At 37.7% G+C, this 27,064-nt stretch overlaps 3 protein-coding genes across 3 annotated transcripts; all 3 read left to right on the plus strand.

Moving 5' to 3' along the window:
* The first annotated feature begins 1,005 nt into the window (after positions 1-1,005).
* LOC122275326 lies at positions 1,006-18,481 on the plus strand. The gene is made up of 3 exons (XM_043084342.1): positions 1,006-2,029; positions 11,515-11,822; positions 17,916-18,481. The coding sequence occupies exons 1-3, from the start codon at positions 1,119-1,121 to the stop codon at positions 18,266-18,268; spliced, it is 1,572 nt and encodes a 523-aa protein (XP_042940276.1). The 5' UTR covers positions 1,006-1,118; the 3' UTR covers positions 18,269-18,481.
* A 2,136-nt stretch (positions 18,482-20,617) lies between these two features.
* On the plus strand, positions 20,618-24,318 carry LOC122275333 (FRIGIDA-like protein 4a). Its single transcript, XM_043084352.1, has 3 exons — positions 20,618-21,771; positions 22,957-23,132; positions 23,540-24,318. Exons 1-3 carry the CDS (start codon positions 20,871-20,873, stop codon positions 24,029-24,031), a joined length of 1,569 nt encoding a protein of 522 aa, XP_042940286.1. The 5' UTR covers positions 20,618-20,870; the 3' UTR covers positions 24,032-24,318.
* A 923-nt stretch (positions 24,319-25,241) lies between these two features.
* On the plus strand, positions 25,242-27,029 carry LOC122275343. Its single transcript, XM_043084360.1, has one exon. The coding sequence runs from the start codon at positions 25,555-25,557 to the stop codon at positions 26,656-26,658; it is 1,104 nt and encodes a 367-aa protein (XP_042940294.1). The 5' UTR covers positions 25,242-25,554; the 3' UTR covers positions 26,659-27,029.
* The last annotated feature ends 35 nt before the right edge of the window (positions 27,030-27,064 follow it).

Below are 27,064 nucleotides of genomic sequence, written 5' to 3' on the forward strand. Positions count from 1 at the left end.
TTAAAACATTAGAAACCTGTAGGATTTTTTGAGCATTTTCTAAGTAAGATATTTGGAGAGTGCATGTTTGGGAAATAAAAAGTTCTTATAATCTCATTTCTAAGAATCATCTAAATACAAAATATTTTTTAAATTTTAAATTTTAAATTTTTTATTTAATCATTATTTAAACACAAAAATCAATACAATTTTTACAAATTTCAAAACAAAATACAAAAATAATGCAAATTTTACATACTTCAAAATAAAAATAACATTAAGAATTACATCCAAATAATTTCTTAATTTTATCTATTCACTTTTACAAATTTCAATATAATACTTGTTTTAAAATATATTTTTCTAACTTTTTATTTATTCTTTCTCAAAATTTAATAAAACATCTTTCACTCAAACCATTTCAAAATACTTTAAGCATCCAAATATGCCGAAGAGTTTCTCAATATTTTGCTAGTTTCAATCAAACATTCTCACAATAATAAAATGTAAATATCAAAATCTTTTATTAAATTTTTATAATGAGAAATTATATTTACAGTCATAGAATGGATAAATATCATGTATTCTTTAAAAAAAATAAGTAAATATATAAAAATTAATTTTTTAATAATAGATCTTATTATTTTTCAAAATGAGTGTAAGATACTTGTACAATTATGACTATATCTAATATTATTATTTTATAATAAATGTAATCAAAATAACATTTCAAAAATTTTAAATCTCAAAATATTAGTTTCAGATTTTAGAATTTGGTATCTTATATAATCATTATAATTTTTTTAAAATTTTCACACAAAATATAATAAATAAATAATTTTTTTAAATTTAAAAATAAAATTATATTAAAAATTATAGTATATTTAATTTTTAGTTTTTATTTTATTTCATATCATCTATCCAAGATTCCAAACAAGGGCTGAATGCGTCGGGCAACTTGAACTTGAGTCCTCTCCTCTTTGAAATTCTTTAAAAAGTAAATTATAGAAGTTATTTTGGAAATTCCAGTCATCCCTGTGAAATATAAAAAGGACAAAGCCCTTTTGGTAGTCACTCTCTTCCTCTGCAAAACCGAACCCTGGTTCTTCAAGAAGTAATATCAGCAGGCGCTCTCTAGGATGGCCGGAGGTAATCAGAACAAAAGCGCATCCCATAAGCCTTCTCCATCCTCAGCCTCCTCCTCTCAACGCAAGTCTCGCTGGGAATCCGATAACCCACCCTCCGACTCCTCCAAAAAATCCGCTGACCCCAAACACAGCAAACCCCCATCCAACCCCACTTCGAAACCCCCGAGCTCACCCCATCACAAAATCCCCACCGACCCAAGTCATTCTGGCCATGCTCCAATCCGCTCTCCGGGACCTCCATTTCCCTTTCCCGACCCCGCCGCTCTGGGCCCTCCGCCTCCCCCGGTCTACGGTTTCCACATGCTCGACCGGCGTACTATAGTTCTTGCCGACGGTACCGTCCGGTCCTACTTTGCCCTCCCGCTCGATTACCTAGATTTTACTCCGCCCCGGCCTCCCGCGGGAAGATTCTTGCCTATGGGCCCCGGTCCAAGGCCCGAACAGGGCGGGTTCGATAACCGTTTTCCAGCACCGGCGAGTCCCGGAGGGTTTAGTAGGCATCAGGATTATTGGAACTCGCTAGGGCTCGATGGGCGTGGGACCGCTGAGGGGTCGATGAAGAGGAAGTATAGAGAGGAGGATGAGAAGGATGAGTTCGCCAAGCACATACCGCAATTCGCGCAGTATGGGCACTCCAACGGTCTTCCGGTGGGTCACGGCGGTGACCGGGGCGAGTCTTTTGCTGGAACCAGTGGCCCGTTTGGCCGGGGCGATGAATATAGGGCATCGAAGTACATGAGGGTTGGTGGTAATACGGGTCTTAAGCACCTTGAAGTCGATCAGAACGCATTGAAGAAGGCGTTTCTCCAATTTGCGAAGTTAATTAATGAGAATGCGACTCAAAGGAAGAATTACTTGGAGGAAGGAAAGCATGGAAGGCTTCAATGCATTGCTTGTGGCAGGTCTGCTTAGTTTGAGCTGGATATTCTTTCATACTCTTCTATTTCTTTAAAATTTCCTGCTTGGCTTGAAAAATCTGTTTTCATTTGGATGGGATGTTAGAACCTAGAGGAAACTACATTTCGTGCATTTTAAACTCTTCTTCGCAATATTATTATTTTTGCTCCTAATTAACATATCGCGTCATGCGTTGGTGCTGTATTCGTTTTGAGCTATCCATAAGTCGTACCAAATGGGTATACGGAGGAAGTATATAGCTTCATCTTTTTTTTTTCTTCTTCTTCTTTCCTTTCTGTGTTGCGCTAGGAGTTGGGATGGCTATTTGACATGTCTTCCACAATTGTATGTGCCTTCTATGGCCTATTAGACTGTGCAATAAAAACCAAGCATTTTGTTACTTATCTAAAAAAAATTCTGTAAGTATTGTTGAGCTGAGGCGTGAGAGATCAAATGCATTCTGCATAGTGTAGGTGTCAGGAATTAAAGTGAGATATAAGGAACTGTCAAGGTCCTCAAGGTGTTCGCAAGTCTGATATATATGTACATGTGTGTGTGTGTGTGTGTGTGTGTGTGTGTGTGTGTGTGTGTGTGTGTGTGTGTGTGTGTGTGTGTGTGTGTGTGTTTAGGTATGTATGTATGTCTGTATTGTGTGCTTGTTTGTTTTTGTTTTTAGTCAGTTAGCACTTTGGAGTTTACTTTTGGTATTTCTAACCAGGAGGTGACTTTTTTTTTTTTTGAGTAAAAGTTCATGGTAGCTAAAGACTCTAACCAGGAGGTGACTTGTTAAGTTAACTTAACTTGACAAATAGGAGATTAAAAATAGGCGTGGGAAATGTGGTACTGTGATTGTTCTTGCGATTTACCTTTTGCAATTATTTAGAAACTTGCTTTGGTAGATTTAGGGACTTCTTTTTTTAGAAGTAAAGATACCACATTTTATTAAAGAGCACTTGGGGTGCAACCCACATACACTGGTGGTATAGATGGGTGAAACACCTAGTTTAAAGAAAGGAAGAGGAGCGAGAATTCAGAAACACTACAAAAATCAAAGCTGGTATTGTTGTGGGCAATTGTCTACTTATACAAAGGCCAAGCATAGAAGTCTTTTTTACTCTTCCACTGATGTCTCGCAATCCTCAAAGCTGTGAACAATGCACTCCTTCAAATGCTCCCATTAAGCATAAAGGAGCTATCCTCCATACATCTACGCTCAAGATGCCTTCCAGTTTACCCCACCAACTCCAAGCCACCGTTAACTCTTATCACAAGCTGTGGAATAACCCATTCAGTCCCAAAAAGGTGGAAGATCACGTCCCACAAGGCCCTAGCCACTTCACCATGAAGCAGTAAATGGTTGAGTTTTCCCACACCTCTTAAGCATACAACAAAAATTGTACAGTTATCTTCATGGTTAATCAGTCACAATGTGAAATTGTATTACTACCTTTAATGTTGTGTCAGAAAGAGGGCCTTGGGGAATTGATCTTTGACATTACTTAGGATTTCATAGTGTCGTTTGTGGACTGTTTCACATGCTGGTTAAATTTGATCATTGCCTACAGTTTCTGGATGCACCATGTGGGTATTGGGAGGAAGTGCTTGTTGTCTAATGCTTAAGAGTTGTGTTTGTGTGTGTGCACTTAGAATTCAATAGTGTAGCTCACATTTTTGTTTTTCAAGGAGACTAGTCTCCCTTGGTTGGTTTTTCATGAAGCAAGGAATTGTCTCTTATTAACTTTGTCGGGAGGTCTTTTATTTGTAATTGCTTACATTTACTCTTAGAACCTTCTAGTTCTTATCCTAGTATTTTCATTTTTTTTTTTATACGTAAGAAGTAAATTTTATTGATACGAATGAAATAGGCATAGCCCATGTATACAGGAAGTATACAAAAGAACACCTAAATACATTCTAGATTAGGGACAAAAAGTCATGAACATTGTTTACATAAAGTACAATGGCTGAGAACCAAAGCAATAAGGTGTGCATAAAAAAATTCTGAAGCTCTGCTATTGTGCACTCCCTCTCTTCAAAGCATCCCTCATTCCTTTCTGACCACGTACACCACATGATACACAATGGAATCATCTTCCTAGTATGTTCATGCTTTGCATTGCCTTTGAAACTAGTGTTTACCCAATATGAAGGTTGAATTGTTAGTTGTATGATACTTGTATGTTGCTTCAGTTCCTGAGCAATAGCTTGTTTGGTGTCAGCTATTTGTAGTGCTTCTGTGAGGAATTTTGTTGTCGCTTATATCTTAGTTTTGTTTACATATTCGGTTGAGAAAGGTGATTGGAAGATCTATGCAATATGCATTGGTTCCTTTTTTCAGCTGACTTTTTATACTTCTGATGGTACCTTTAGTTGTTTGATAAGATAGTTGTGTATTTCAGTGGATTAATCTAACCATGAACCTGATAATCTGGGAAAGATTGCTCTGATCATGCTATTTTTTTTATAAGATTCCCACCATTCTACGTATCAGAAAAATAGGATTCCTACCATTATATGTGAAATAGTTACATAGTATAATGCTGAAAATTGGAAAATGGTGACTTTGATTTGTTTTTAGAAAGTGTTTTTGGATTGTAACTAAGATGAAATATCTTCCCCAGTAAAATGTAGGATCGATATACTTCATGTTTTGTTTCTTTTTTCTTGTATATTTTCCTTCTTCTAGATAGGTCATATGTAGCTGCTCAATTTATGCTATATGTACTTTTCTTGAGTTGCTGCATGTGCAGGTCTTTTGATTTTAATATGTATTGAGGTAGTTATAACTGTATTATATTTGTAACTACTTACATAGAAGTACATACATAAAGCACCAGATCATCATCTAGGTTGGACGATGCATTGGCAAGTTACTTTGGTGTATGTAATGATATGACACAGTTTTCAGTTATTTCTTTTCCCTATTAGAAAGGTGGGTGCATGCTGACAGCAATTAGTTGAAAATGGATTTAGGCATTAGTTTGGGCATGCACTTCTGTTTGCACTAGAAATTGTAGCTTTGATATGTGCTTCTATGCCATACTACTTGTCCTAGGACTATGACCTAATATTTAAGGGATTTGATTTGATTAGCTTGGAATGCACATCTCTACTTTTCCGATGATTATGACCTAATTTTTTAGGGTCTCGATGTAATTATTCTTTTATTGGTAAATAAGATTTTATTGATTGTAGGAATAGGCAAAAACTCATGTACATGGGTCATATACAAGAGCAACGCCTAGGGGTGATGTTCTAGTGATACAAAAAATTCATGAATGGTCATGCCATTAAAAGCAATTACAATCGACCATTGGAACAAAGTGTTAAAAAAGAAAGTTCCAAGTTCATCCAATGACTGCTTATGATCTTTGAAGCTTCGCTCGTTCCTCTCCCTCCAAAGACCCCACCATAGGCTGATAGGAACCATCTTCTAAATTGCGGCAATATGAGAAGTGCCTTGGAGACCTCTCCATGAACCTAAGGGGTCGATCATCTTTCTTGGCATCACCCAAGCTACACCCACCCTAGCAAAATGTCATTCCACAAAGTTTTGGCTATCTCACAATGTATTAGTAGATGATCAATGAATTCTCCACTCTTTTTACACAAACACCACATGTCCAAGGCTATGATTTGGTGTTTCCTTAAGTTGTTGATAGTGAGAATCTTCTCCAAAGAAGTTATCCATACAAAACAATATGCCTTAAGGGGCCCTCTGTCTTCCGAATGCTCTTCCACGGGAATGGATTTACATTATGCTTAGAGATGTATTTGTAGAAGAAGCGTACTATGAACTTCCCTTTTGCCAAGGGGCACCAAAAAAGCTCGTCTTCACCTCCCCCCCTCATAGGAACATAATAGACTAGGTTGTAAAATTCGGAGATTGCTCCAACTTCCCAATCATGGACAGTTCTAAGAAATGTGACATTCGATTGGGGAGTGCTGTTGGATTGGTCAAGGAGGTCCACAATCGAGGCTTCCTTTCCTTTTGCTATACCAATGAAGTCTCGATAGGCTTCCTTAAGTACCCTGTCACCACACCATATTTTATGCCAGAATTTGAATCGATATTCGTCACCGGCCTCAAAGTGGGTAAAACTAGAAAATTTTGTCCATCCTTGTCTGATGTGCTTCCAAAGCCCCTCCCCATATGACCCACTCACCTTGTTCGAGCACCAACCTCCCATGCTCTACCATATCGAGTCTAAAACTGTTCCCCACAAAGCTCCATGTTCTATGGGATATCTTCATAGCCATTTGCCCAATGATGCCTTATTAAAAAGTTGCAAATTTTGGTGGGTCCCGCACTGGAAAGGTATGTTCTCGGTTCGCTCCTTCTATATTTCTCTCTCTCAAGATCCCAACTGTTGGTCCCCTTGGAAAAGGATATAGAAACATAAGGTGCCCCTCAAGGTGGCCTTCTTTGTGTGGAGAGCTACTTTGGGTAAGATCCTCACAACTAATAATTTGAAGAAATGAGGGTTATTATAGCAGATTAGTGCTGTATGTGTAAGGGAGGGGGCGAGTTGGTAGATCATCTTTTGCTGCATTGCAAGATTGCACGGGCTTTGTGGGATGAGGTGCTAAGTAGAGTAGAGTTGAATTGGGCCATGCTGGGGACAGTGGTGGCAGTCTTGGACTGCTGGCCCAGCATAGGAGGTCAGTCCCAGATAGTAGTGGTTTGGAGGATGATACCACTATGCATCATGTGGTGTTTATGGCAGGAGAGGAACGCGAGGACTTTTGAAGACAAGGAGCGAACGCTAGAGAGAGTTGTTGGCTTTATTTTTTAGTACGCTTTGTAATTGGGCCATTGCTGTTGATTTCAATGGAATGGTCCTTCATGATTTTCTTGTCTCTCTTGCGCCTACTTAAAGGGGCCTTTTCTTGTATATACTGGGCTAGGCCTATTCTTTGATTAATATAGCTTTGTTTACCTATAAAAAAAATAAAAAAAAATAAATAAATAAAAAAAAAAAAAAGGGCTGCAAATTTCGGATACCCAAACCTCCTTCAGAAACTGGGGAACAAACAATGACCCATTTTACTAGATGAAATCTGAATACTTCTTTCATCCCTCGCCATCGGAAATCCTGCTGAATTTTCTCCATACGTTAATCCACCTTTGATGGAGGCAGAAATAAAGAGAGGAAATTAGTCGGTAGGTTGGACATGGTACTTTTGATGAGTGTGTCTCTGCCATCTTTGGATAAGTACATCCGCTTCCAACTAGCAAGTTTCCACTCCATTTTTTCTAGGACATCATGTTAAAGGGATATCGATTTTTAGTGAGCACCCAACGAGAGGCCAAGATATTTCATGGGTAAATGAGATATCTTACATCCTAAGATAGAAGCGATACTATTTACATTATGGACTTGCCCCACCAGAACTACATCGCATTTGCCCAAGTTCACCTTCAATCCAAAAACGCCTTCGAAGCATAGAAGGAGAGCCTTCAATACACATATATGATCATGGCTAGCCTCACAAAATAATACGTTATTTTCGGCAAATAAAAGATGAGATATATTGAGAGATAGAGAAGTGTGCAATAGAGATGCAATGTTTGATCTATGAGCACCACGTCACCCTTAAACCACATCTCTCGAGCATATAGAGTAAGAAGCTCTAATTGATTTGATCATAAGCCTTTTCCATCTATAGTTTGCAAAGAAGCCCCGACACTCCCAACTTGAGTCTACTATCCAAACATTTGTTGCCAATAAGCACTACATTGAGTATTTGCCTCCCCCTCACAAAGGCATTTTGGGGTGGTTTGATATTGCTTGCTCCACCACTATGCTTAACCTATTCACCAAGACTTTTGAGATAATTTTATACATCCCGCTCACCAAGCTAATGCAGCGAAAATCTTTAACCTCAACCACATCCGGATTTTTTTGGAATGTGGGGAGAGGCTTGGGAATTGGATTCTTTTTAATTGGTTCCCAAATTGCACAGGTGCTAATGTTTTTGGTTGATATAGAATTTTAAATTTTCATTCATTTTTGTCTAGATTATCCTCCGCCGTGCATTTGATAGATTAGATCATATTTGGAGGATATTGTCTTGATATTATATTATAGGCCATCTCCAATCAGTGTCTAATGAGTGGCTTATGGCATCAACGTCTCTATGAAGATCATATTTAGGTGTTATCATCTCTATTTTCTGTTAATGGCCATCTCTAATCAGTGGATACTCTTTGTAGCCAATTTTCTAATAAGTGGCTTATAACATCAAGGTCACTTCAGCTTGATACTTATGTGTTGTTTTCTATCTGGAATGTACAAGAATTGTTGAGCAATCGATGTGAATGGTTGGGTTTCATGCTTTCATTTCTGGTTGGCATTTGATAATATCGCTGACAATTCATGTTGTGTCGGATTCAGGTTGGAGTTTGTGTTGTATATCGACCCTAAAATGAGTCAATTCTATCAACCTTAATCTGCTGATTTCATGCTGGGTATGCAGGTTGTAATAAAAATTGTTATCTCTGAATATTGTGTGTCAGGTTGGGGTCGTGTCAAATCAAGTTTGGATTCATATATGAGTAGACACTAACCCAACTTAGTTAATGAAATGGATTAGATTCCTCAACTTTAACCCATTAATTTCGTGTCAGGTTCATAGGTACCATCAAAATTCATTGGCACTATCATATATATAATAGTGTCTCCGTGCACATACATACATTGATATGTGTGGCTAATTGCGTGTACACATGGTCTCTGTTTCTTCATATTTTTGTCACCGTGAATGGATTGTAATTTCAGAACATGCTGAATGAGTATAATAAACTAGTCAACTCTTCTTAATTGCTTGGTTCTTTGTGTGATGACTCATTCAGTAGTGACATGAGCAAGAGTTTTGTCCCTTTGCCTGGTTGTTTGGTTTTTTTTATTATTGTTTTTTTGTAATTCTGATAGAATACTTTGAGGGGGGTAGATTGAGCTTTGAGATGACCTAGAATATTTAGGCTTGAGTGGGTACGTGCTTCATAGTGGCATGTGGCATGGAAGATCTATTATAATAAATTTTAAATTTCATTACCTAGCTATGAACTGGCTTCATACTAGTTATTATACAATGTCCACTTGTTTAAAAGTGTATAAAATGAGGATGCTAAGATGATTAAGGCTTGATTTGGATAGCAAGAGCCTCCTATCTCATCTCATCTCATCTCATCCCATCTTATCTCAATATCTAAACACCATAAGCATAAGCACTTTTCAATTTCAAAACGTCAACTTTTTTATCTAATCATTACAATTTCTCAAACTTCCAAACAAAACACAAAAAATGATTAAACTTTCTCAAATCCCAAAACAAAAATATAATAAAAAAATTATATTCTAACAATATTTTAACTTTATAATATTTTTATTCACTTTTTCTCTTCTTTTTCAAAATCCCATAAATCATCTCAACACAAACAATTTCACTACTATTCACAAACCACTTCACTACTATTCACAGATCATCTCATCTCATCTTTTTATCCAAAACAGGCCTAAGTAGTACCAACGGGATCTCTTCAAAGTGTAAAGGTATATTATAAATTTTATTAGAACCGCTCATTTTTTATCAAAAGCTTGTAATTTAGTTTTTGATGCAAACCCCAAGGGGTTGGCCCAAGTGGTGAAGGCCTTGGTCTTGGGGTCTCACTCCCTTCAAGGTCCAAGGTTCAATACTTCATGGGTGCAAACAATCCTTTAGGGCCACACCCCCTGGTGAAAAGTCAGCGATTTAACCAATTTTTTATAGGGAAACTTCCGAGAGTGCGGTGCATGGGACCGGAGTTTACTTTACAGAGGTGGGTCCGAAAGGCCCTGCCTTGGTGAGGTTCCCCGGCATTAAATATCTGTGGAAGTTAAGAGGTAGTGGGAGAAATAAGATAACAAGGGGGAGAAATAGATTTCAATGGCCTCGATTTTCATGATTTTTTTGTTTTCATTTCTTCTTCCTAAATAGGTGTTACCTCTTGTATACCCCTTTGTGTACTTGGGCTATGCCTATTCTTATTAATACAATCGTTTGCTTATAAAAAAATATATATGGATTATTATACACACACTAGTGTATCGGCCTGTGAGCAGATACCGTTTTAATTTAAAAGCATTTATTTCTACTTCTATTTATATTTCTGGCTAGTTAACTTTCTTTTACATATCTCATTGCATATGGGTGTGCATTTTAGCGTTTTTAATGAAATGATTATTACTTAAAAGAGTTTGAAAAATTTTCTGCTTTAAATTCTACTGGGAGGGTTTCTGATTGCTATCTTGGCTTATTTATTTATTTATTTATATTCTTGCCTCTAGCAATTAGCAACATAGGTTCAATTGGTCTGAACTTTTTCTTATATGCTGCTGTTTCAATTCTGTTGCCATTTTCTGACAGATACCAAAGCCTATATCAGCTGCAGTACTGGCCTTAAACAGATTTAATTTTCTCAAAATTAACAACTGTTCCAAATCATTTGCTATCAGTTGCTGTGATCCCTAAACATTTCCAATTAGAACCATCAATCTCTTTGTGATATATACTGTTGTCTCTAGCTGGCTGCCCTTATTCTTTTGATTTGACAGAATTAGAAGCATAATCCCAATTTAATACTAAGCTCCACATCATTTGTTATCAACTCCTATGATTCCTAAACGTTTCCAAGTAGAACCATTTTGTTAATTTCATACCATGGTGCTGAGTCTTTTAAAAGATACTGCATCATCATTGGAAGGAGAGAAAAAAAGCCGTGCTGGCAATTCAATCGTTTAGTTGGCATTGGTGGTGGCTTATAAGTTTGTCAGCTCTATGTATGTGGTATTCACTCAGTTACTGGTGACTCATGGATGGCATGATGTTGTAGTGTTGATTTATTTGTTAATTGAGCAGAAACAAGAGCTGTCTATAAGAACAATATTATATGTTTCTTATTTAAGCTAAATACTTGCACATACTTTGCATATCAGTTTAAAGCTTGATGAACCTTGATTGTACGTTGAATTTGGCGTCCATTCAGATCTTCCTAGTTTAAGATTATTGTACTGTTTTATCTGTGATTTGGAGGCACAAATCATCACAAGGTGAGAGTCATTGCAGAAATGGCGGCATCACCCACAAATGAAAGTCAAAATGATTTCATTTTTTGAAACTTTTGAAATGGGTCTTTCCATGGCTAGAGATAAAAGTCATTTGTAATTATCTTAGTTTTTCTTTTATGCATAAGGGAATAATTTATCGTTCAGTAGTGTTGTTCCAGCAATGCAACCAATATTATTGATGCTTTTTCTCTAGCTCTAATCTACTACAATATTGTTTAGCCTTGATATCTCACCTTTTCACTTATGCCTTGAATATTCCCTTAAAAATGGTGAATCCATTGCCTTCATTCCCCTTATAGTTCAAACTTGTGGGCACATACTGATATCTGAAAGGAAAACCTGAATCATTTCTTCAATGCCCTTGATATGCATAATTTCAGGTCTTCTAAAGATTTTCCGGACATGCATGGTCTCATAATGCACACTTACAACTCAGATAATGCTGACTTGCTTCTGGATCACTTGGGCTTACACAAAGCTCTGTGTGTTTTAATGGGGTGGAACTACTCGAAGCCTCCTGATAGCTCAAAGGCATATCAGTTTCTATCTGCTGATGAAGCAGCAGCAAACCAGGATGATCTGATTGTATGGCCACCTGTTGTGATAATTCATAATACAATTACAGGGAAGGGTAAAGATGGGCGCATGGAAGGTTTGGGAAACAAAGCAATGGATAGTAAAATTAGAGGTATAATGCACCCTTTCATTTCTTTGCTGTTATTATCTTCTCTGTATTGAAGTGTCCCTGCAAAATGTTGGCCTCTGATCATCCAGATCGGATTCGTGCATCTGATCTTTAGTCCCACTGTCTATAGCAGAATGCGTATGATATTTTTAGGAATAATTATATTAGTTTTTAAGGGATATCAATTTTAGGGCAAAGTTGCATTCAATCACCTCTAGTTTAGTTCCCGTACTACCCTTCTAATGATGGATTGGCTTGATTTGAGGGACACTTTCATTTTGGAACTTAGTGTTAGGTAGTGGAAATGGCCTTGTATAGAGCTAATGAGAAAATAGGATGTGTATTCGACCATAGGTAGCTACAGTTATAGGTTTTTTGAGTGTATTTATATTTAGTTTCCCTTTTCTATGCCAGTTTTTTTTATTCATTCTACAGCTACTTGTGAACAAAGCATTTGTTCTATGGCCACATCCAATATAAATTATTTTTTATAGTATTGTTCATTTTGGGTTAAGAGTAACAGTCTTAGATTTATTTAAGATGTGCTTGGTTGAGGAACCGCTAATCAGGTTCACTTGCAGATATCATTATGAATTTGAATCATTGGGCAATATTTATAAGCTTATTGTTAAAAAGAAGGGTATTTTGGGGGGTCAGAGTAGGGATTTAGTAGAGAGAGAAATGAAATGTATATTTGAAGATTCTGCCTGAATTTCTGCATTGCATAGATGGTTCTGTTTCCTGGTGCCAACTTTGGGCATGACGGGAAATTGGGCAGGCGGTGGTGGACCCCTATAAGCCAATGACCCCTGCCCATGCTATACTATACTTGACGGAGGCTCCATACACAAGGTTTGCGAGATCGGTATGAGATTCTTTGAAAAAAAAAAAAAAACTGTGTTGTTTGCTGTGGCAATGCATTTTAGTCAAATTCAGTTTGGCTTGTGCAGTAATTTGTGATGTGTCAGAACACTCTACAACTATGTTGTTTGCTGTGGCAATGCATTATTCATCTTCTCGCTCTAACTTCAACCACCATCTAATGTTTGTGTTGGTATTGAGACTGATTTATTTATTTATTTTCAGTAGGGATTTGGTTCTCAAAGGTTTGCGACCTTACTAACCGCATTATCAAACTCTACTGATGCATGCTGTGATAGTCATGATATTTTCATTGTCATATTCATTGTTTCTTCAAATATTTGGTCCTTGTTCTTGTCCGTCCATCACTTCTTCTCATTGTTAGTGATTTAAATTTAATTACCTTCATGTACTGAATCACTTCTCTGGCTGTGGCCTCCCTTTTGTTTCAGTTTTAACAAGGATTCGTTTACATTTGTTAGAATGTTATGATATGATTAAATACACCATTTCTATAACGCTCCAATAGAAGGCCCAAATCACATGGCCTATGCTCCAAAAGGACTAGTCAATGATACAATTGAAGTCCAATTTGATCATTATAAAAAGCAAGAACTTTTCATTTCCAAGCAATTTGGGATCCCATACACCATCTACCCTTATCATATGGGGTATCACAATCTACCCCCCTTAAATTCGTGACGTCCTTGTTGAGCCAGTCCATCATAGGTGGCACGGCTCAAGTCCCACATTTATGGTTAGAATAAGCTCTGATACCATTTGTAACACCCCAATGGAAGGCCCAAACCACATTGCCTATACTCCAAAAGGACTAGTCAATGATAATTTTAGAGCTCTATTGGATCATTATAAAGAGCAAGAATTTTCCCTTTCCAAGCAATGTAGAATCTGATACACCACCGACCCTTATCCTTATCATATGGGGTATCACAATTTCCATCCGTTTAAGCTTTTGGGGCAATTGATCATTTTTTAGAATCTAAATCTTTATGCCCTGTTACCTCTACATGCATGTTTTGCATTACTTTTTATTGAGAAAAGTGTGTGGGCTTCAACTTGGTTGGGCTGGTTGGTTGAAGGCAGCAGAATTCTAGTTATTGTTGAATTATAAGTCATTTTATAACTGAATGCAATATTAAGGAATTTCTGACTCTTCATTGGAAGTTCCATGGGGTATAAACCATCCAAAAATATAGCATACTAAAACAAAAGCTTTGAGATCCTCTGTTGTCCTTGCACGTCTTCAAAGCTTCAATCGCTGCTTTCTCATCATATGTACCACATTAAACATATCATAATCATGCTCCACTAGAGCCTAGCATGATCATTATCAAGTCTTCCTTTACAACATGATAATAAATCCGCAACCTGTCTAGGCATCACTCAAATCTAGCCAAAGAGACCAAAATATGCTTGCCACATAGTGCTAACTATCTGACAATGGACTAAGAAATGATCCATCGATCTCCATCCCTCTACATAGGCAACACTATTCTATCAACCCGACATCTCTCCTTTATAGAAAGTTTATGAGATCCCATTGGTGACTTTAAAAAATGTAGAAATTTTAGATACGTTTTCTTTAGTAAGACGTCACAAGCATCTCTGATTTTGGAAAACCAGCCTAAGAGGAATGCCTTAGTTTTATGAGGCCCTCTAGAAAAACAAATTAATCTATTGAAGGTTCATAGATTGATGATCCAAGCTAAAAGAAAAGAGTGATGTCAAGACTTTCAATGGATGATTTCACTTGGTAATTTGGTCCAGACTCGTTCACTATAAAGGAGGTTGACACTGGGTGTTCAAAATAGGTAGGGAACTGTATAGAGGTGTGATTTAGAAGAAACGGGTGGGTGCAGTAAGGCTAGTTACAGAACTTAATAATTGTTAATGCATGGCTAAAGGTGATTATGGGTGAAGTTTGTGTGATGCTGAACTCTTGCTAGGCCCCAAATTAAAGCAGGTGGCTAAGATTTACTACTAACAGAATTCAAGGCTCAAGCAGGTAATCGGCTGATGTATAAGAGTTGCATCTCTTACGGTTAAGCTTTTTATGTTGCTTGAAGCACTTGCTTTTTATTGGTGCCACACATTTTTTTCGTAGTGTTTTTTTTTTTTTCTTTTTCCCCTTTAAATTCTCACTTTGGAATATGGACGAAAGAACTATTTATCTCTGCGTCCTGTGTAGAAATTTACAGTTTTAAGCTTGTTGCAATTAAATGGTCATGTTGACTTCCATGAAGCTCACCCAGATTACTCCACCCCACCCCCCTGCAAAAAACAAAAAGTAGATTAAAAAACACTTGGATTTATATGAATTGTGTTATGGCCTATGGGGGACCTTAAGCCTCGCATATAGGCAAGGCTTCCCCTTAAACCCAAATTTGGGATCAAATTGCCTAGATCATGAGCCCATAAATGATATTGTAGATGATTGATAGCAAGCAATTGCAGGTTCTTTTATCTTTCTTATGGTGTGATTTTAAGATTATATGATTTTCCTTCTTAGTTTCTTTTTGCATCCTATGCCCTCCTCCTCTTGCTTTTTCTGGTGGTGGCTATAAGTTTTGTTTGATATTATAGACCGTTGAGCAAACAATTGCAGGGCTACAAATTTGGGACATGCTAACTAGATCTGGGGAGGTACGAGCCAGATCAACCTAGTATATACTTGATATGGAAGTTAGCATGTTGCCACACCAACGTGTCACAAACCAAACAATATTTCCTACGTTATTTATCCATATACAACACAGCATTACTAACTTGGCTCTGAATCTATTTTATGATTTGGGGCTGGGCTAGCTTTTTGTGACTATATGTGAGATAACCCAAAATTAGTTTTTTTTTTTTTTTATAAGTAAAAGTAAAATTTTATTGATAGTAAAAGGCATAGCCCAAGTACATGGGAAGTATACATTGAAAAGTAATAATTTTTTTTTTTGCCCAAAAGCAGTTACTATTAGAGCTCCTCTTAATTGCTTATATAGCCGAGATCAATGTACTCACTGCATGCCTGCAGACCAACACACAATCTGGGGTATCATATGCATGCCTCTTTCAATTCTATATATATATATGAGCTGTTGTTTTCTGCTCTTGCCTAAGTCTGTCTTGATTTTCACTTTGTGTTTGCATTAAATGAATGTGCCATTCCCAACATTTTCTCATTCTATTTGGTTCGGTCAACATGCTATATTCACTGGCAGACCACCAACCACAAATCAAAACCACTGGTTTAAGCAGGCTTGGACCAGCTTATCTTGACTTGTCAAGCATGGTAGAGCCTCATTATCTGTTGCAGTTGTAAGATTATTCTTAGCAGGAAAAGGTATTATAGGCATGCTTGAAAGCATCCATTTGTCTGTTCAATTCCCTAGTGCCTTGAGATATTGCTGGAACTACCTAGAAAAAATATTTATTGCTGGATCTGGTGGATCCAATTCCGCTCTCTCCAAGTATCGGTTAACATTTACATGAGTTCATGCTTGGCTTTGATTATTAAGTTTTTAATAAGATTTAACTACAGGAGGAGTTGATGTGATTTCACAAGGATTAACAAATCCATATTGGACCACTGGTTCTGATGTTTATAGCCAAATGAAATAAAGCAGCTCAATAAGACCCAATACCTAGAGCTCACATCATATAACTCAACTGGAACATTGTAGAATTGGCTAAGCTGCTTTTTCAATAAATTTTTTATTAAAAAAGTCATTATTTAAGGTATAACCATAAAAAGAGGAAGAAGCTGAGCTACTAGAAAAAATCGTACTGCTACCATAGTGGCATTAGAAGAGCTGAAATAGTAGTAGTAACTAGCATGGCTTACCTAAAGTTTTGAGGATGAGTTCCCATTTAGTAGGATTGCGTGTTATTATTTCAATTGTTGGTGAAGATGAGAAAACAATCTTAGACATTTAACTGAAGAAGTATGTTAATAGTCAGCATAATTTCAAGAAAGGCCCTTTCCTTTGATATCAAAAGTCCCCTTTCCTGTAAGCTTGACACAAACTGGTTGGATTATATCATTTATATTGGATTTCATATATTTGATCATGTAGTAGGAATCATAACTTAGATTAAGAATTGATTGATGAATATCTCAATAAAAAAGCTACTATGCATTTGTGTTGTGGAAGTAGGATATTAAACTATATCCTATTGATGATTTACACGTTTATCAGTCTTCCCTGCCTTGATATTGATACAAAATTTTCTGAAGTTCAAAGTTCAGCTGTAGCGGTGTCATTCGTGTAGATTGGGTCTTTTGCGGTTATCTTAATTTCTCATTGCGAGTGTTTTGGAGCCTTGTCCAGGGATTGTCGTAATAATGGATGCTGCTTCTGTGTTATGAAATGGGCCTGCAAGCTGCTTTTTCTGGGCAAATGGGCCTTCTAGTGCATTACAATGTGATTCTAAGTTATTTATTTAAACTCATTGATCAAAAAGCAAAAGCAAGGAAGTTGAACTTCCCAAATCAGAAGTTGCTGATTAATCCAATTAGATTTTGTTTGTTCAGACAGAACCGAATAATGGTCTCTAAATTGTGTTTTAATGAGCCCAGCCTCTGTAAAAGTACAGTTGGTTCCTCATGTTTTGTCACATTTGCTGGCAATTGGTCAAATATTAGTCTTCAGGGCGTTTTACTAATCCCTTTATGCTTTATAATGCCTTGATTTGCATGTTTTGTTTCTCCCTCATCTCTTCTCACTTATGACATTTTTTTCTAGTATAATTTTCACTTGAATATAAATGTTATGTTTGTTATCCATCTTAAAATATCATATGGTGGTGGTGATGTTGCCCGTGTATTTTGTTTGTATGCTTTATTGATCTGTCAAGTACCATCAAATTATCAGTAGGGCAGAGATATGGTTTGTGCTTGCTTAATGCGGGAGTCTTTTGACATCTAGCCAGTAGCCATCCAGTGAGAACTGTAACTATTGATGTAAATGTACTTGATAGTAGGTATATTTTGGGGGACTTGGGATTTCTCCTAGAGAGAATCTGAAAGTCATCACTGGGGAAATGGAAACTGCCTTGTTTTGGGATGCATTGATATTAATTCAGTAACATGTTAATTTGATATTTATCCTCGATTATCCTTGTCTTAATTATCATGCACTTGTTTGTATTCATGATTATCCTTATCTGTATTATCAGTGAAGGCCTTTTGACAAGTTTTTTCAATTGTTTGTATTCATGTTTCAGATCTTGGATTTGGGAGTGGAAAGTCAAAGTCTGTGTATGGGAGAGATGGTCATCTGGGTATAACGCTGGTTAAGTTTTCGGGTGACCAATCAGGCCTTAAGGAGGCAATGCGGCTCTCAGAATTCTTTGATAAAGAAAATCATGGACGCAAGGCTTGGGCTCGTGTACAGCCCTTGACATTTGGCAGGGACGACGAGAAGAACCCAAACCTTATGCGGGTAGATGAGAAGACGGGTGAGAAAAAGAGGATCTTTTATGGTTATCTTGGAACTGCTTCTGATCTGGATAAATTTGATTTAGACATGAGGAAGAAAGCCGCAATCGAGTCTCGGAGGGAACGCCTTTCCATGTAGGTTCTTGGTGACAATGCAAGGTAGTGTGGTGTATTCTAATTTATTGCCACTTAGCACAAGAACATCTGATCCTTAGGCCAACTGGTCATTTGATGATAAATGTTTAATGTGACATGCCAACAGTTGCTGATGATTTAAGTCATGCAGCCTCGTTGACTGCTGGTGCTGCTTATTGGGTAATGCAAGGGAATTTTCTCGGGTGTTAAATGGTAATGTTTCCAGCTGCAGGTTATGTTCTCAGATATTCCTCACTGCTTATCCTGATTATAGAGTTTCGACAATTCATCTGAGAGAGAATATGAGAAATTAGCTTGAAAAGAAAAAGAAAAAGAAAAAAATATGCATTGGATTTTATTTATATTCATTCTTAAAGGTTAAAAAACCCAGTGGACCATGGTGCGCTTCAGTGTAAGTTTCCTGAACCACTCCTTATGGGCCTGAAAGCAATAAATGAATTTGACAACATCACAAGGCGGACAAAACCTGAGGGCTTCTTAATCGTGATGACTTTTCTAGAGCAAACAGGGAGGAGGAATGGGAAGGAATTCATGTGCAAAGAAAGAGTACAAAATATTCCTTCGGAAACATAAACAAAGCCGATAACGCTCAGATTTTCAACATTTGTGTTCGGAGAAAGGATGTTTTATTTTTTATTTTTTTAATAGATCAGAGAAAGGGCGTTGAGTAGCCGGTCATATAGGCCCAACCATCTTAGGCTTTTCTTTTTTTTTTTTTTTTAAATTAAATAATATTATGTACAATCGTAAAGTGTATTAATGTTTAATTATTTAAAAAAATATAATTTATTATTAAAAAATTAATTAAATATTTTTTAATGTAAGTTTTATATTTATTTATTTATTTAAATAGATTATGTAATACTTTATGATTATAAATATTATTTTTCTTTTATTGGTTATTTTTTATTATAACGATTTCATACAGTCGAGTCTACATGCAATATTTTAGATTAAAAAAGTTTTACAATATAAGATACTTTATAAATTTTATTTTATGTTAAAACCAAGTATTTATCTTAGATATTGAGAAGTCAAATGTTATGGTTGGAAAAATAATAAGATTTGAAATCCAATTTTTTTTAATGCATGTGTATTTGTTACTATTATTTGGCAGGTACTCATTACAGCGTTCACTTACCACTTTAATGTGAGCAAGCGTGGATGGAATTATCATCTATATAGGTGGAAGTTGTAAGAAATAAATATTAATAAAAAATATATATATAGAATATATTTATTTAAAAAGCAGAGACATAGAGCATGCATGAAATCATTGTCATTATTATTACCCTTCTAGTTAGGTCCGAGGTCTGATACATCTTAGTTTGAAGCAAGTGTTTTTTTTGGGGGGGGGTTGGCGGGGCTTTAAGATCAATAAAAATTCCAACCTCCCTCCCACCTCCCACCCTCTTTTCACTTCCCAATTGGGCCGCCTTCCTCATTTTTATTTTATACCCTCCAATTCTAACTCCAACCTACCCTAATAAACAATCTCTCTTCTAGTTCACTCTGGGCCCATATAACGTAACTATCAGACCAGTTTTACTGATTATTTGATATTTTACTTTTATTTCATTAAATAAGATGTTATTTATTTATTATTATTGAATAATTATTTATTAAATATTTTTGTACTATTTAATAATGATGGATATGTCACATCTTAGCTAGTAAGATAAAAATAAGATAATAGTATGATTTATAATATTATTTATTAATAATAAAAAAAGTAATATTATATACAACTTAAAAATGTGGAAATCTAGCAAAAAATAATTTTAAAAAATGGTAAATTTAAATCTATACGAAAAAAATCTAAATTTTGTGATAATTTTTTATAATATAAGCGTGCCAAATTGTACCAACTAGAACTAGCATTTAAAAAAAAAAAAGGTGGGGGGGTAAGAAACTTTTTTTCTTTTTTTCAAAATGGGCAAAGATTCTTTAGGGGGATAAGATTTTTAGGAGTACAGCGTCCAGCCTAAAAGACATGAGGAGGTGATGCGCATGCATGGCATGCTGATGCCTCTGTCCTTATCCTTTCCTAAACTAAAAATACGGTGTGCTCTCTACAATATGTTACGTTTTTAACTTAAGCTTGGCAAATACGTCTTTTACACTTTATCTGACTCCACCCCATGTGGTGGTCAGTGGTTCTGCTCCCTCTCCCCTCCCCCAATCTCTCTTTCCTCTCTGCTTTTTTTTTTTTTTTTTTTTTTGCCCTTACCTTTGATCCAACTTCGGTTTCTGCGAAAGTAACCCTCTCCTCTTGTCCTTTACTCCATCCATCCCCAAACATGCCCTATCCTACGTCACTACTCCCACTTTACCATCCTTTGTCCTACGCACCCCATGCGCACTCTATCTCCAGCCCTCCATCTTACTTTTTTCCTCAGACGCCATAACACGTGTCTCTCCGCCTTCCGTCCACGTCACGTCACCGTTTGTTCACTCCTCACTTGACTTTATCTTGTACCTTTTCTTCCTCTCTCCTCTCTCCCTTCGTTTTCGTTTCTAGGGTTTCGATTTGCTTCTTCTGCTGCTTATTCTGGTACTGAATTCCGGTGAACAACGGCGAAGCCATGGGGTCTATCCCCGATCCCGGAGAGTTGTCGGAGTTGAATCCGCCCAGCTTCGATGAGTTCCAACGGCAAACCTCGCTCATGACGAGCTGCACACTCCTCTGGAAGGAACTCTCGGACCACTTCACATCCTTGGAGCAGAACCTCCTGAAGAAATCCGAGGCCATCAGAAACAAAATCCTTAACCTAGACCATGAAACCAAGGCCTCCCTCAACGAGCTTGAGAAGCGCGAGGTCACAATCCAAGGCAGCGTCGAGATCGCCCTGGAGAAACTCGAGGCTAGCAAAGAGGCCGCGTTTTCGGTTCTCCATAGAGCCTCCGATGACGACGAGAACGGAGAGGTCGATAACGACGACGGTTTCTTGCTGACTCTCAAGTCGTTTTGCTTGAAAATGGATGCTCTCGGATTTTGGAGGTTCATCACCGGGAAAAAGAAGGAACTAGACATGTTGAGAGCTCAGATGCCCCTGGCTTTGGCCGAGTGCATCGATCCGCCGAGGTTCGTCCTGGAATCGATATCGGAGGTGTTTCCTGTAGACAAAAGGGTCGAGAAAAGCGAGAGAGTGAACGATTTGGGCTGGGCCTGCGTTCTAGTGCTGGAGTCTTTGATACCGGTGGTGGTGGATCCGGTGATCGGGAAGTCGAGGCTGCTGGTGACGCCGAGCGTGAAGGAACGCGCCAAGGACATCGCTGAGGCGTGGAAGGTAAGCTTGGAGGAGCGCGGTGGTATAGAGAATGTGAAGACGCCGGACGTGCACACTTTCCTGCAGCATTTGGTGACCTTTGGGATTGTGAAGGAGGAGGACGTGGGTTTGTACAGGAAGCTTGTGGTGGGGTCTGCGTGGCGGAAGCAGATGCCGAAGCTCGCGGTCTCGCTTGGGCTCGGCGATAAAATGCCCGGTATGCTATGTTGCTTATTTTGTTGTTTTATTTATCGCGGGTATTTCGATGGTCTGGGTTAGGAAACCATGAGCCAGCTTTTCCGGAGGTCATGTTCTCAGCTTTTGTAAGGCTAAATTTCTTCTGTTTTGAAATACTTCAATTTCCAGTTTTCCCTTTGTTCTTCATCATATCCAGTGCTGGGGATAATTGAGGCGCTTGCGTTGCACCAGCAGCATAAGCATGTACCTTTAGAGCACGTATTGTGGGTCTCTTTTTTTTTTTTTGGGGGGGGGGGGGGGGGGGGGGGTTTGTTGATGGGGAGGGGAGGGGATGTAATTCATGGGCCGTCGATTGATAACTTTGAATATCCGTTATAGTTAATATGATGGATTGGATAGGAACTAGTCCAATGGATGAATGAATTCTTGCAGTTTCAAATCCAAAATCACTTCAGGAGCAAGTGTCTAGATGGTCCTTTACAAATTTTAGGATGCAAAGGGGTTTATGTTATGGACAACTTGGCATGACGGTTGATGGGGAGTATTTTTCAGTAACATGAAAGTATTTTCAGCATTCTTCGCATCCTCATGTTAAAAGCATATCATATTGTTACTTATCAAAAAAAAAAAAAAAAAAAAGCATATCATATTGTTGATAGTGTTGTTCCTCTTCTTAATTTTTTGCTGTTTTCCTTCATATCACGGCAGATTATTATCCATATAAGCATATGCTGTGTACATGTTTTATATCATAGAGCATGAATGGGATATTACCTTTTAACACCCTATCAAAAATAATTATTTTATTTTCATTCAAATTTCGAACACTAACAAGTATTTGTGCCATATGGATTTTAAAATTTATCTTTTGTACTCCTGCTATTTGTCTCGAGTTCAATGCTTTGGCTCTTTCTGTTGAATTGATGGGTAGTTATTTATTATGAATAGTAACTTGTGGAATTGAATAAGAGCCTAAATAGATTACGAAAGATAATTAACAAATACTTCTACGTATAACTTGTTGATAAAAGCTAATAGATTATTTTCTGTATCTGTTTGGTAGAACCTACTTGATGGATGATTCGTTGATTGTTGTTATGATATATTTAAGCATAATATCATAATCTCATGACTTTTAATAGTGTTTGTGATGAGTATTTGGTTTAATTGAGCTTTTAATACTTTGAGGTGGTGTTGTGTGTAGATATGATTGAAGAATTAATCAGCAGGGGACAGCAGCTTGATGCAGTGCATTTTACCTACGAAGTTGGTCTTGTGGACAAGTTCCCTCCTGTTCCTCTTTTGAAAGCCTTTTTGAAGGATGCAAAGAAAGCTGCAGCTTCCATCTTGGAGGATCCCAGTAGCCCTGGCCGAGCTTCGGTAATTATTTCATTATTTCGGCTTTGAATCTTTTTTGCTAACAAATCTTATGAGTTGCATTGGCTGTACTTATTTGCAAAACCAGATTATCTTTCTTTGTTTAATTTCAGATGTCTGGTTTCTATTACTTTGGTTTTGCTCATGTCATTGTATACAGATTCATGACCTTTGACCCTATCTTATTCTCTGAAGTAATTTCTCCTACCAAATAAGCTTGGCACTGGAAAGCCCACTGCTCATGGATGTAATACAATCTTGACTTTATGCATGCAAGTCTGGCCGAGATTTGGGGGAATAAAACTCAATTAGTTTCAGAGACTTTAGGGCCATCCATGTTGGGTGGAGCACTGTTTCCACTATATCAAATATGCATAGATTAATTGGCATTGCTGTTTTTTCTTTTGCAGCAACTAGCTGGACGTAAAGAGCAGTCAGCTCTCAGGGCAGTTATCAAATGCATTGAAGAGTATAAGCTGGAGGCTGAGTTCCCTCCAGAAAACCTCAAGAAACGCCTTGAACAGCTAGAGAAGGTGAAGACAGAGAAGAGAAAACCAGCTGCAGTCCCTGCGAACAAAAGAACACGGGCCAACAATGGTGGTCCTATGCCTCCTGCCAAGGCTGGCCGTTTGACAAATGCTTATGTATCTTCCTTCCCTGCAGCTCCTACATTTGTCAGGTCTCCCTCTCATGGTCAGTACCCTGCTGGCGTCCCTCAATACCATTCCCCACCCCCCATGTATGGAAGCAGAAGTCCGCCAGCAAATCCCTATGCTTACTCTCCAGAAGCAGCCCCTCCTCCCCTTGCTGGATCATACCCTGTAGCTCCGATGAACTATCCTGCATATGCGGGCTATGGGAATGGCATGCCACCAGCTTATCAGCAGGCTTACTACCGATAGACATGACTACCCTTTGAAGATGGTAACCACTGATATGATGACCCAAAAATCTCATTTGCTTTCTAAATGGTTTGTCTGTAATCACTAACCGTTTAATGGTAGCGATGTATGTGTGTTAATGGCGACATTTGTCCTGCTTCTTGCCGTGTCATGGTGAGAAGTTGTATTTCTAATGTTGATCAGACGGTAGATCTAGGTGACTGTGGAAATTAATTAGGACGGCCTTAAACAGCATCAATGACTTGACAGTGATGCCGTATGATTAATTGTAGAATCTTTGTTTATTATTTTGACCTTCCCTCCCTCTTTAACATGCGGCTTCACATCGAAACAAATGCCATCTGTGTCTAATTGGCTGAGATCAAATTCTTTTTCCTTTCCCGCCCTGAAATAGATGGTATTTGATTCAATATGAGCCTCTTTTCTGCCTTCTTCTGCTGGAGACTAATGGGTGCACATAACAAGGTGTCGTAATCGGCTCGATCTTAAAGGGTGCTGGTGTTTCCTTCATTGTTGATGCCTTTCCATTTTCATGTTGTTATGGAACGGCGTTAGATGGAAACAAGTATTGCCAGCTATTTTGAGTTAAGGGCTGGCCTTAGAAAAATAAAAGAGTCATTTTATGTTCTATTTATATTCCCTTTAGGAGCTGTACCAAAGCTTTAATTAGGCCCCTACCCAGCTAAGATGATTGTGTGCTGTTGTCTATGAAGTATATTCCCTTTGTAATTTAATGTGGGTATAACCATATTAGTATTGCTTCTTGTAACTTGTTCTGTCCCCTCTATTTCAATATTTGCGTAGGCACGTGTGGAACTTGGATGACGATTTTTTTAAACTTTGTAGATTTTCATTGATTCAATCGTTATTTTATTACATAATTCAACTCTATTAGATTAAGATGCAATTTAATGTTCTAATAAATTGAGGAAAAACATAAATATTCTCTACCAAAAAGAATATAATGGTTTTAAAGAGTTTATCTCAAGGGTTAAAAGGATAATTGTAGATTTTCATCATTGGCATCAAGATTATCTTAAATGATCAAAGTGTTTATCCTCTCCGTTTACACCATTACTTGGACTTCATATGTGTTCTTCTCAGTCGGGCTATATTATTTTTTAGTTAATTATTAGGTCATTTTAAATAAGAAAAATACTTTATAGCCATGAATAGATTAGATAAAAATAAATTTATAAATTAATGTAGTTTGATGAAATATATGAATAAAATTATTTTTATTATAAAATAGATTTAACCAATATTGTAAGCGGTGAAAACCTGACAAAGGCGAGGATATTTAAGCGGCCGCATTCCGTTTATTTCGCGCGCGTGATAGGGGGAGAGAAGCGTCTGTGATGGGTGTCGCTCCAATCAAAGGCCATTGGAGCGTAAACGAACAATAATTTTGTACAAAGATTTGACAAGCTTTCATCATTGAAGTTTTCGGATTCACGAAAGTAAGCGTCCGGAGGGTTTGGGGCGGTACCTGGTAAGAGCAATAGTCGCCCACCAGATGGTTGATGCGTTGCTCCTTTGAACTCCCGCTCTTTTTGGTAATCTTGGTTCGCATTATACCACTACTCGTGACAATGAGTTTCTTGAGAAGAAGTTTCGCCTTCGCAACCGTGGTGAATCCGAATGTTCTTTCAAGACGGTATAGATTCTGCACCAACGCCTCCACAACAATTCTTGACAACGAGAATGAAGCAACCAGACGTTCAGTACCAGCCTCTGATTATTCTGATAGCCTTCATCTCTCTCCATTGTTCTCCGATGATAAAGCTCATTCCTGTGGTTATGATATCGAGCTTGTTGACCATGATGCCTGGCGAGTTTCGTCCGGATTAACTCAAGCTTGGCGAGGCACGGATGGGGCTTCCACGAGAACGAGTTTTCACATGGAGGAACTGGTTGATGAGGTAGTTGATCATAGTTCCCCACCCGTTGAAGCTGATTCGGATTTTGATGACATTGATAACATGAGAATTCGGGGCAATCTGTTCTATAAACTTGACCGGGACTCCAAGGAATTTGAAGAGTACAGCTTTGACTTCCATCGGAGGAAATCTTCAAAGAAAAAGGATGATCAAAATGAAAGAAAAAAAGTTGAGAAAAAGGATAACAAGAGCCCTAGTTCGTCCTCTAGAGGTGAAATTCCTCCGAAGGTTTTCAATAACAAATGTTCTACCTCTCCGCTAGACAAAGTGGATAGCTTCTATGATGGGAAGAAGAAGCTGAGGACTCCTACTTTCAACCAACTTACAGATCCTTACCATGAACCCTTTTGCCTGGACATTTACATATCCAAGGCTTCTGTTCGTGCCTGTGTGATTCACCGAGTGACTAGTAAGGTGGTGGTTGTGGCACATTCCATTTCCAAGGATATGAAGTTTGAGCTGGCTTCAACTAGGAATGCCACTGCTTGTGCTGCTGTGGGTTCAGTTCTGGCTCAGAGAGCATTGGCTGATGACATTCATGATGTGGTTTACACGCCAAGGAAGGGGGATAGATTGGAGGGAAAGCTTCAGATTGTGCTTCAGTCTATCATTGATACTGGCGTTAATGTGAAGGTGAAGCTTAAGCAAAGAAGATTAAAAAAAGCTGCTCCCTTATCTACACCTTAGAAACCCGGATGTTCAGTTTGTTCTTTTCAGCAACTTCAGTAGTTCTTATTGAGTCTCTTGATTTGATATGAATAAATCTGTCTTCTTTAGTGTAAACTTTATGATTTTGCAACTACACAATGTTCAAATCCCATAATTTACCAAGACTTGTATTAGCTTATCAGATTGAGCAGCGGCACTCTCATTAGACCGGAAAACAAACCGGATTATCATGAATACGATCAATTTGCTCAAGTTCAGCTTGTGTATAAAACGTGCCTCAAAATTAGGATTGGACTTTACTTGTTTCTAAGTGAGATTAAATTGTGATTCTTATTTCCTTCTAAAGTCATGTACTCGTTCAAATAGTTATCCAGTTGCTTTTTTGGTTATTTATAAACAACAATAGATAATAATTGACATAGTG

Source organism: Carya illinoinensis, chromosome 1, assembly GCF_018687715.1.
Source record: "Carya illinoinensis cultivar Pawnee chromosome 1, C.illinoinensisPawnee_v1, whole genome shotgun sequence".
Lineage (NCBI taxonomy): Eukaryota > Viridiplantae > Streptophyta > Magnoliopsida > Fagales > Juglandaceae > Carya > Carya illinoinensis.

What these genes read in the sequence shown, in the direction of transcription:
- LOC122275326 (XM_043084342.1), top strand. Translation starts at nt 1,119, where the DNA reads ATGGCCGGAGGTAATCAGAACAAAAGCGCATCCCATAAGCCTTCTCCA. An exon ending in CAATGCATTGCTTGTGGCAG is followed by an intron (nt 2,030 to 11,514) that starts GTCTGCTTAGTT and finishes GCATAATTTCAG; the next exon opens with GTCTTCTAAAGATTTTCCGG. An exon ending in AATGGATAGTAAAATTAGAG is followed by an intron (nt 11,823 to 17,915) that starts GTATAATGCACC and finishes TTCATGTTTCAG; the next exon opens with ATCTTGGATTTGGGAGTGGA.
- LOC122275333 (XM_043084352.1), top strand. Translation starts at nt 20,871, where the DNA reads ATGGGGTCTATCCCCGATCCCGGAGAGTTGTCGGAGTTGAATCCGCCC. An exon ending in GCTCGGCGATAAAATGCCCG is followed by an intron (nt 21,772 to 22,956) that starts GTATGCTATGTT and finishes TGTTGTGTGTAG; the next exon opens with ATATGATTGAAGAATTAATC. An exon ending in GTAGCCCTGGCCGAGCTTCG is followed by an intron (nt 23,133 to 23,539) that starts GTAATTATTTCA and finishes TTTCTTTTGCAG; the next exon opens with CAACTAGCTGGACGTAAAGA.
- LOC122275343 (XM_043084360.1), top strand. Translation starts at nt 25,555, where the DNA reads ATGCGTTGCTCCTTTGAACTCCCGCTCTTTTTGGTAATCTTGGTTCGC.